Here is a 10,859-nt window from a genome sequence, read left to right as displayed (position 1 = left end):
AGAGATGACTGCCAACTGAAGTAGGTGAATGCGGTCTATGTAGTATCATTAAACAGCTGTAATTTCTAGGAGGATTTTAAAGTGCGTCTATTTAAAAAAGGGGGGTTAGGGGACCCTCAGCACTTTATCTCTGCAAACACAATTGCTCTTTCAATCTGAAAATGCATTTTCTGACAGACTGCGGAGATGTCAGGAGCAAGCACAGAGCTGGCAGCAAATTCTGACTACTGCTGACCATCAGGGAGGTACTGGATCTCCCAGCCTGACCATCAGGTAGATACTGGGTCTCCCAACCTGACCATCAGGGAGATACCAGATATGCCAGCCTCATCGTTGGGGAGAGTCGGGATTTCCCAGCCCAGGACTGGGTAAGCCTTTCCCCAAAGGAGTGACACTGATGTGCTTGTTTGGGACAGGGGTGGCTGTAGGAAAGATGACGCAAGGAGGTCACTAACTCGTGTTTAATGACCCCCAGGGAAGGAGTTCCTCTGCCCCAGCCCAAGGGAAACCAGAAAGGCCATAGCTCTCTGTGGCCCTGGTCCCATCCTCCTGAGGATGAGGAAGTAAGGACCCCTCATCCTCAGCTCTCCTTGCCCGCGGGGACAGTGCAGCCTGTGGCTCAGCTGGGGACACAAGGCACCCACAGTCCTTGGGCCCGGAGCGGACCTGCTTGCTGCTGGGGTGCCCTCAGCCGCTGCCCCTGTCCACCCCCGGGGTCTCCAGTCTGCTACCCCCATCCCCTGCCTGGGCTCCTGCTCTTGGGCTCAGCGGTGCGCTAGGACCCGGCGGGCGCAGGCGGGGGATGCGGGAGGAGGCTTCGGGGGGGGGGGGGGGGGGGGGCCCGGGGCTGGGGTAGCCCGGGGGGCTCGCGAGCGGTCCTGGGGAGGTCTGGTGGTTCCCGGGGGGTCCCGGCGGCTGGGGAGGTCCTCGAGGGTCCCGGGAGCTGGGGGTCCTAGGCGGTCCCCGGTGATTCCCGGGCTCGGGCGGTCCTGGGGGTCCCGAGGAGGTCCCGGGGACTGGAGGTGTCTCCCGGCCGAGACTCAGCGGGGGAGTTTGCAGGGGAGGTGGGTGCAAGGATCCGAGCGGCTGCGAGACTTGGGGTGAATCGTGGAAAACAAGGGGAGGGAGGAGCCGGGGCGGGCGGGAGGGCGGGGAGGGGGCGCGGGGGGCAGCGGGGCTCCGCGGGGCGGCTCCCGGCTCCCGGCTCTCCCCGCCGCAGGGTGCGCGGAGCTCCGCCGGGGAAGGCTTCGGGGGGGGCGATGGAGAACGGCTCGGCCAGCCCGGGAGCCGCTCTGGACGGCAGCGGCAATCAGACCCTGGGCAGGATGCCCCGGCAGCCCCTGGAGCTGCAGGTGGTCACCATCCTGCTGGTGCTGCTCATCTGCGGGGTGGGCATCGCGGGCAACGTGATGGTGGTGCTGGTGGTGCTGCGCACCAAGCACATGGTGACCCCCACCAACTGCTACCTGGTGAGCCTGGCGGTGGCCGACCTCATCGTGCTGCTGGCTGCCGGGCTGCCCAACATCTCAGAAGTGGTGGCTTCCTGGGTGTACGGCTACGCCGGCTGCCTCTGCATCACCTATTTGCAGTACCTGGGCATCAACATCTCCGCCTGGTCCATCACCGCCTTCACAGTGGAGCGTTACATCGCGATCTGCCACGCCATCAAAGCGCAGCTCCTGTGCACCGTGTCCCGTGCCAAGCGCATCATCTCCTCGCTGTGGCTCTTCACCTCCCTCTATTGCCTCATGTGGTTCTTCCTGGTGGACACGACCCAGGTCACCTTCTCGGATGGGGCACAGGTCAGCTGTGGCTACCGGGTCTCCAGAAGCCTTTACATGCCCATTTACTTCTTGGATTTTGCTGTCTTCTACGTCATCCCGTTGGGGCTGGCAACTGTCCTCTATGGCCTCATTGCCCGCATCCTCTTCATGAGTCCTCTGCCCGCCACCCCGCAGCACTCCTGCCTGGGCTCCACGCACCAGGGTGGCTCCCTCAAACTTTCCTGCCGGGGCACCAAGGGGGCCCTGAGCTCCCGCAAGCAGGTAGGGGCTCCCCGCCGGGCTGGGGCATGCTGAGCTGCAGGCAGCGCTGTCAGGGGCTCAGTGCTTTGAGGGGCATTCTGGCAGGGGATGGGGTGCCCCAATATTTTGCTTCTCTTCGTGGGAGGAGTGGAGAGGGTTGATTTGCTGCACAGAAGTCCCCCCCAAGCCCAGCTGGGGTCTGGCAGCACAGATGGGCTCCCCCTGCTTTGGGTGAGCTCAGGGGAGCAGGACAGGGCTCCAGCATCACTTGGGAGAGGCAGGAGTGCAGGGGTGTTTGCTGGATAATTAATTACTGATTGCCTCCCCAAGGAGGGGAGTGCTGGGTCACGTTATGCCGGCGGGACTTGCCTCCCAGGTAGGGTCCTGGGCAGGTGACCTCAGATTTAGAGGAGCAAAGGGAGGGGAGAGCTGGCATGAACCCCTGCTCTCTGAGCCCAGCCCTGGCTGCAGCCCCCCAGTCCCTGTAGTGGGGGAGGGCACTTTGGTGTCACAGTGGTGTGTTTGCCTCTTGCCGACTTCTCTGTCATTTGGCTGCCTGCTCACTCCCAATCTCCTTCTCCTCCCACCTCCTGCCCTCGTTCCTCCTTTCTCTGTCCACATGGACAATTCCTGTCTCTTGCCCCATTGCTTTGGACAGGTTACTGTCTGGACATGGGACACTCTTGCCTGCTCACTGGCCATTTGCAGGAGACCATCCCATTCTGGTTTCCAACTTTGCATAGGCGGAAACATGGGCTATTTTAAAGTAAAGGGCTGAATCTGGGAGTCTGATTTAAATCCCTGAAATCACCAGTTCTATTGTGATTTTGAGTGAGCAGAATCTGATTTCCAGACAGCCTGTTCAGCCTGTCTTAAGGTCCTTGTTTTTCCAACTCAGTATCTCAATGCCTGACTTTCACAGGAACCTCCATTCCCCGGAAGAGATGATTCAGTTGCAGAGGGGCAGCAAACAGCCCAGAGAACGTGTATTTCTTCATGAACTTCTTTCCAGTTCAGCTTTTTCTCCCTTTTGCTCTAGCACAGAAAGGTTTAAAGCAAGTCCTGACTGCTGCAAAAGTACTTGCCTGCTCTCCCAGGGTCGCTGGCTGCTGCGGGAGCCTCCGGCAGGGTGTTCGACAGCGAGGTCTCTAGATACTACAAGGCAGTACCTAAAGGTGCGAGTCGATGGACCTCTCCTTCCAGAGCAGCTGCTGCAGGGGCTGTGCCACTCCCCCCGCAGTGCTGCGACGTGGAGTGACCATGCTGCACACAATGTGCTCCAGCATCATTAGGACAAGTGGCTGAGGTCTTAGTCCTGATGGGGCTGGATGACAGGCACTCCAGCTCCTGGAAACATCTTGTACTCTCTTTTCTGTTACACTGGGAGTTTTCTTGAGATTGTCATTACCTCCTGAAATGTCTTAGCATGCAAAGGCTTCCCCTGGCTGGCCTGACATTGCAGAGCTGGCATCATTAGGAAAAAAGATGGCACTGAGGTTTTAAACCGCAAAGCAGTTTCCCAGGGCTTCCAGCTATGGCTTGTTGAATGATTCCTTCTGGTTTCACACCAGCAGCTCTTCAAAGCAAGCTGTGTTGAGAGGGATGGAGGAAGAAACCCTAACTGTGCCACTGGTGGCATGTGGGCTAGGTGGCTGACACACAGGTTGGTGACTGTGAAATGGATGCAGTGCTGCACCCCAGAGGTGACTGCAATCCAGGTTTTTCCATAAACATCTTTCACAAGTTGCATATGACATAGGACATGATTGCTTCATTTGACATATAATCATAGGGAAACTTATATGCCTGTCCATAAAATCAGAGGGGGCAAAACCAGGATCTGGGTGTTCAACTTCAACCATTTGATTCATTGCTGAGGGGATCTGCTGGATGCTCAGTGCAGAAATGTTACCTGTGCACCAAAGCCACACAGCTATTTTGACAAGAGTTTTGGGCAGTGTGAACAGGAGTGCTTGGAGCATAACAAAGCCAGGTCCTGTCGGAGCATCCACCTGAGCACTGCCTGAAATCCAGCCAGAGGTTTTTGCTGGCAGTGCGATGGATTCAGGAGCAAAAGCTGCGGTGAGTCATGATTCTGCATCTAGTTATGAGGGAAAAACCAACAACCCGACCACCCAGGGATGAAATAGGCCTCTGGAAACCCCAAAGTTTCAGCACTGGATTCTGCCTGGAACTTGTTTCCCTGAGCAGGGGCAGCCAGGGCCACAGGAATGATATTTTTGGGGATACGCTGCAGCGTGCAGGACCCCAGAGGGCCGGTGGGCGCAGAGCAGAGGGGAAGCATGGGCTGAGTGCTGGGGAATGGGTGATTAAAGATCATTAAGAAAGGGATTTTAATGTGAGACAGAAGGTAGCTGCATCCATTCATGACAGCAGAGCTGGCAGATGGAGATGTTGAATAAGAGAAGGGGCTTAAAAGCGAGCAGAGCAGAGCATTCCTGTGGCCAGTGGGGCTCCACAGTGGGACATGTGGGTGACAGAGACAGAGGTGCATGTGCCCGTGTGAAGAGGCAGGGCAGTGTCTGGGGGGGCTATGGCCCCCACAGCACCCGGGTCCATGGGACACCTCACCAGCCGGGCTTTAGCAAAGGTGAGAGAGAGGCACCGAAGGGACCTGAGTGGTCTTCTCCAAGCGAGGTTCACCTCCAAGCAAATCAATGTCAAAAAGCCCCCGTGCAATGGGCACGTATGAGCCCTGAAAGGGAGCAGCCTGGACACCAGTGTCCTGTGTTGTCTTCACCAGAAGAAAGGTTTCCTCTCTGATTTTCTGATAGCCATGGCATTACTGCCCTCAAAGCCAGAGGAAACTTGCAGAAAGGTGGATGTACAGATGGATCTCAACTCGGACCACCAGACACTGCTTTGCAATAGCTGATGCTGGCTGAGAAGCTCATAAGCAGGATTCCTTGCTCATTAATCACCCATGGCCAGGGTGGAAAGGAAAGGGCAGCCTGACAGGTAATGCCATTGACTTCTCACGCTCTCCTGGAGGAGACTGTGAAAGTGATGCGCGTGCTGCTGGTGGGGAAAACTGAAGTGAGGGTGCAGCTTCTTTAAAGTGCAATTACCAAGTAGACTAAACCAGTAAGGACACCATTAGAAATCAGGTTTGCAAGTTTGGTCCAAAACAGCAATAGTGTTGCTGTCTGACAGGCTTTACATGTGTAGCGAGAGCTTCACATGACCCTGTAGAGAGCAGGTTGCACCCCAGTGAAGCAGAACCTCAACCCCACAAACACCTTTGAGTTTGTTGGGGCGATGGTGCACAAGCATCTGCCAGATTCCCATCACAGAGCAGTGGCATGAGGGCAGTTCAGCTCGCAGAGGATGTGTCAGCCAGGAGAGAGCAGAGCGGGGCAGGAGGACGGGTGTTGTGTGTGTGTAGCTCAGGTGGTCACCCTGACCAGGGTGCAGCACCCACCTTGGTGCTCCTCCTCTGGCCTCTCTTTATGGTCAGAGGGGAATTGGCTTTGGGAGTTTTGGGGTCTGGGAGCCCAAAAGGAACTACTCCAGAGGTGCTCATTTTTCTCCCTTGACTCTAAAGATGGCTGGGGGTGTTTTACTGGGGAGATGCAGAGTTTGGAAATACAACTCTCACTGTGTACTTCTACACAGCCCCAGCGCTGCACTGCTTGCTTTTCAGAGCATGAAGATGCTTCTGTTCCCTCAGTGGTGCCTCTAAAACACATACGTCCAGAGCAGGACAACACAAGGCATGAGGTTTTGCTGTATTTATCACCTACAGAAGCAAAGCCCCACAGGTACAAGCAGCAGCCACCACAAGCACGTATGTCACCTGCCGGAGAGGGACCGCTAGAGGGAGTGGGATTCCTAAAAAAAGGATGCTGCAGCTCAGGATGGTGGTGCCTGGACAAGGAGTGGTGACGCTGACCTGAGAGAAGCATCTGTGGCCTCGGGGACAGGGGCAGAGGCTGGAGAAGGATGCTGAGTATGGGTTTGCTCTGGGAGTTACACTGGGCATGGCCCACGGAGGTGCCTGGTGGAAGATGAGCTGCCCTTTAGCTTTGGCATAGGGACCCAGGATGCAGTCGGGGGCTGCACAGCAGATATCCTTGGCCATCCAGCAACAACACTGGCTTAGGTGCTCATAAGTGGTTTTCAGCTAAATACCAACAATTCTAGTAAAACATCTCCTTCTGCCTACAAATCCTTGTCTTGCTTCTATCCGTAGCTCCTGTGCAGCTGTTGTGTGCACACACTATGTACAGCAAAGAGAGCTGTTGCAAAACACTTGTCAGAAAAAAGGTTGTCCCTGAGCTGGTGCTTCCCTGAGGGCTGCTTTGAGGCTACAGCAAAACTCTGGCTTTTTTGGGTGCAGTTGAGTTTTTGGGACCGTAATTCAGGACTAATCCAGTTAGGGATAAATGTCCCAAGCTCTCCTGAGTGCTGATTTGGTTCGTTTTTTCACAAGAGCACCAGAAGTAAGTTCAGAGCACCTCAGGTGTGCCATAGTCACCTGTCTCAGCAAGGTAGAGTGAGGAAAGGCATGGAGACAGATTTTAGCCATGCATGAAGATGATGCTGGAGATTTCTTTCCCCATGACGGAGATATGAGAGTGAGTTTGGAATAGACCATTAGGTTTTATCCAGAGGAGACATCCTGTGTTGACACAACTTTGCTAAAGTCACACCCAGGAGAACACGGTCTGTACAGACCTTTTGAAAGGCAAATGTCAATCTTACAGCAAGCTCAGGTAGGGCTGCCCGTCCCAGCTTGGGTCTGGATGCAGCGTCCTCGGGGACCACTGAAGGCATTTAGTGAGACGGAGGTAATAAATCTTCATGGTGATGTTTCCAGCCAGTTTCTCCTCCCAGGACAAAGACAGCTTTTTCACAGGGCTGTGGGACGTGTAGCAGTAAGTGCTCTTTGGATGGCAGCACTTAGTGGTCTTCTGCGATCTGGAGGAAGGTGTTGGGATCTTGCTTGGATGGGAGCTGGGCAAGCGCTCGCTGGCATTGCCGGCATTTCCATAACAACCAGCGGAAAAGCAGAGGCAGTTATGGCTAAAAAAGCAGATGAATCACTGGTTCTTTTCCAGACTACATTTCTTGTGGTCTCAGAAAGGACCGTAATGAACTTCCTTTTCAGCCTTATTAGGACACACCTCCCCGGTGTCGTCACCCAATGCAGAGTTGAGATCACTCTTCACAGCCATCGTGGGTCCCTGAACAGTAAAACAAGGCAGAGAGTTACAACAGTCAGAAAGCCAAAGGTGTTTCAGTCACATGAGCAGTATTAACTTGTTAGCTTTAAAGGAGACATTTTGGCCATACAGAAGCCTCCCAGCCAGAGCTCAGCGCATAAAAGGGATTTATCCTCCCCAGCCCTCAGGAACTGAGACAACCGCGGAGTGAGGAGTGCCTCTGTCTCACGAGGACCCGCAGAGGTGCAGTGTTTCACTTTCCCCGGACATATTTTGCAACAATCCTGCTGTGTAGGACTGCTGAATTTGATGGAAAGATCCCCACCAACCTTACCCCTAAGACAGCCCTCTAACATGGACCCTGCCAGGCAGGACAGGGACGTGTTCAGTCTCTGCATGAGATGGAAAAGCACAGAGCCTGGCCTCATCTCCCAGAAGGAATAAACTGCTTTGTGGAGGGGAATTAAATTCTGACTGAAATGGTACTCAGGATCATTGAATGGCAACTCAGGAGTTGGTTGCATTTTGCTGTACGGTTCAGCTGTTAGCACAGTTTTGTTCAGATCAATTTAATTCAGGTTCTTGGGAAATAAGCCTCAGACGCATCCAAAACATGGCAAAAGCAATTCTCTCTGCAAACCTGAGAAGCGGGTCTGTGGAAGGCAGCAGGCTGGTTGAATGCTCCACCGCTGCTGCATCTATTTGCTCTAAAGATGCTCAGAACAGTAGAGAACACAGGTCCCATCCATACGCACTGCTCATGTAGCGTACCGTGTTGAAGCAAAATCTGCTCCTTCCTGGGCTGACCCAGTATCCTGGAGCTCGCTGTTTGCCACTCTTGCAGTGCAGACCACAGCGATACTGTCTCACCACTGCTGTCAGGACAGTCCTGCCCTTGGCAAGGGGTGGCCGAGCCTGGATTGCCCTGCCAGCCTCGGCGGAGGCAGCGGCTACAACCATGCTGGTACGGAGAGATTTTGGTCATGGTCAACTGTGTGCCAAGCCGCTGCTGTCCTCTCCCAGCCTATCTGTGCAGGAGTATTTCTATAAACTAGATTATAACTCCAGAAGTTGTAAACTAGATAGGGTGGCTTGAAACCAAAAGCTTGTGAGATGGCTCTCGCTCTTTTGGATCCAGCCAGCCCTCGTAAAAGGCATTGAAAAGCTCTGAAGCTGCCTTTTACTGACACAACTTGTATAATCTCTCATATCTTTCCCAAAAGGCAACAAACTGCAGCAGCCAACATGCTGCAGTCTTAGCAACAGCCTCAGGACTCACCATATCACTGCAAGATCTTATTCTGGGAAGTGTCCTCACGTTCCCATTAAACCACAGACAGTAAAACACTTCTATTTTGGCCTCAACTTCATAACAGTCCCTTTCTTGTAGGGAAAGTTTTGTTGCCACTGCCAACCACTCCTGATTTCTGCTCACAGCATTACAGGAAGGCATAGTTGCTTGTGACGAAGTAAAAAAAGCACTCCAAGAAAAACTGAGAGACTTGAACATGATCTAAGTGCTTATTTCCATATAGAGAACCAGAGTCATTGCACAACTCCCCTTCTGACGTTTGAAATGCCACTGCCTTCATATGCGTGCAGCATCAGTGTTTACTCATACTTTCCTCCTTGGGGGTGTGTGTATTCTGTAAGTATTTGTTGGAGGTTGATTGTCACCTACCAGAAATAGTTGTTGAAATTATTAGAATCGCTGGAGTATCAGTACGAAACCCCATTTTCTTAAACAAGCTTGAGTCGAGCTGAGGGTAATTACTGCTCACTTCTGAATTCTCAATATCTTCTTGCTCCTAATATGCTAATGTAGTACTTCCCTAGTGTGCCACAAATTGAAATAAACCATACCAATTAGCTAAGTAACTCCCTTATCAGCACAAGTAGGAATTTGTGTAAGACTCCAGACACTCTGCTCCCAGTGCTGCTCTGTACCAGGACCCTATTCCCTGGAACAGTATAGTTGGTGTAGGAAACCAGGAGATCCTAGGCAGGGAGTTGAGATATACCCCATGGCACCCCCAAAACTTAGGTCCCCACTTTTGCACAAGTTATTTTCCACATTGATTTATTTTTATGTACCATTTTCAAATTTGCTTTCTGGTACAGAAATTCCCATGATTATCCCAGCCCATTTTCAGACTGGTAGATGCTTGTCCTAAAGAGTTTTAAAGGTTCTTCAATGGTAGGTGAAAACCTATCATTTAAGGGATTTATTTATGCAGGATTGTTTCATGAACAAAATGGATTCAAAGAAGAGTAGCCCTATGGTTTGGGTGCCTATTTTAAATGCTTAAAGGGAGATAAAAGCAATATGTAGACTGAATTAGCTGTCTGCACCATTTCCTCAGGTGGGAAAGCGCTGCTGGAGATTTAGCATCATCTGTTTCTCTTTTTGCATATCCCATCCGGCAAGGTGACCAAAATGCTGGCTGTCGTGGTGGTCCTCTTCGCCCTTCTGTGGATGCCTTATCGCACACTGGTGGTGGTGAACTCCTTCATGGACCCTCCGTACCTGAACACCTGGTTCCTTCTCTTCTGCCGCATGTGCATCTACCTGAACAGTGCCATCAACCCCATCATCTACAACCTCATGTCACAGAAGTTCAGGGCTGCCTTTAGGAAGTTATGCAAGTGTGAAGAGAAGAGTGCCGAGAATCCCATGCCGTACACCGCGCCGGTGTACTACAGTGTTACGAAGGACTATTCTCATGACAGCTCCGATCACAACGTCACCGAACATGAAGATCTGAACAGTCTCCCAGCACCTGCAAAGAAGAACAAGCCTGCCAAATAAATCCTGGGACGCTGAAACAACACAGGCGGTGGGAGCTATGCGGCTGTATGCACTGTGTTGGGAAAGTGCCAACAGAAATTGCTTTGGCATTGCAGCAAGCTTAATTTAATACCTCTCCAGGGCATTTAACAAAACAGATTCTTAGAGGCAAATTAATTTGCTTTTCCTTAACGCTAATTTATTCTTGTTTGGTGAAGTGTTAGGCACAGGTCAATGTTCAGCATCTTTAAAGAACCTGTAGTTAAATATAGCAGTGCGATGCTATTCTGTGTTACGTGCAAGTGCAACTGTTTGTTGAGTTGGGCCAGAGCACTGAAAGGAAATCCAGGAAGAGAAGGGCATTCAAGGAAAAAAAAAAATCAACACCTGCTTTCTGCCAGACCAGTTTTCTGATAGGCTGAGATTCACCCACCTGAATTTACATGCCAATAACACAGACACCCATGTGAGCTGCTCCTCTGGAGTCCTCCTAGAGTTAACGGGAACAGTTAGGCACTTCCAGAAAGCGTCTCCTCTCATCTCAGCACAGTCCTCTGAGGAAAACACTACCTCAGGAGGAGAGGAATGCCTCCTGAGATGTGATTATTCTGTCCATTGACTGTAAAGGGACTCGCTCAGCTGGAGAGTCCTGTGTTAGGAATGACTGAAGCTGGGTGCCAGGAACCTCACTCCACACTTCTGGAAATATTGCGGCGCTGGTAGCACATACACCCAAGGTACGGACCAGTTGAATTTGTTACAGAAAAATGAACAATCTAAAAATGAGTGTTCCTTAAGGTAATAGTAATACTTCCATCATTGTGGTCTAAGCTTCTTTTGGATAATTTAACCTTTTATGTC

The 10,859-nt window shown here is 52.1% G+C and overlaps 1 protein-coding gene across 1 annotated transcript; it reads left to right on the top strand.

Annotated features, from left to right (window-relative positions):
• The first annotated feature begins 1,259 nt into the window (after positions 1 to 1,259).
• On the top strand, positions 1,260 to 10,019 carry LOC129214245 (thyrotropin-releasing hormone receptor-like). The gene is made up of 2 exons (XM_054845602.1): positions 1,260 to 2,045; positions 9,639 to 10,019. Exons 1-2 carry the CDS (start codon positions 1,260 to 1,262, stop codon positions 10,017 to 10,019), a joined length of 1,167 nt encoding a protein of 388 aa, XP_054701577.1.
• The last annotated feature ends 840 nt before the right edge of the window (positions 10,020 to 10,859 follow it).

Source organism: Grus americana, chromosome 17 (genome assembly GCF_028858705.1).
Source record: "Grus americana isolate bGruAme1 chromosome 17, bGruAme1.mat, whole genome shotgun sequence".
In the NCBI taxonomy this organism is placed as follows: domain Eukaryota; kingdom Metazoa; phylum Chordata; class Aves; order Gruiformes; family Gruidae; genus Grus; species Grus americana.
The sequence above is the reverse complement of the archived record's forward strand: the minus strand, read 5'-3'. Positions and strand labels throughout refer to the sequence as shown.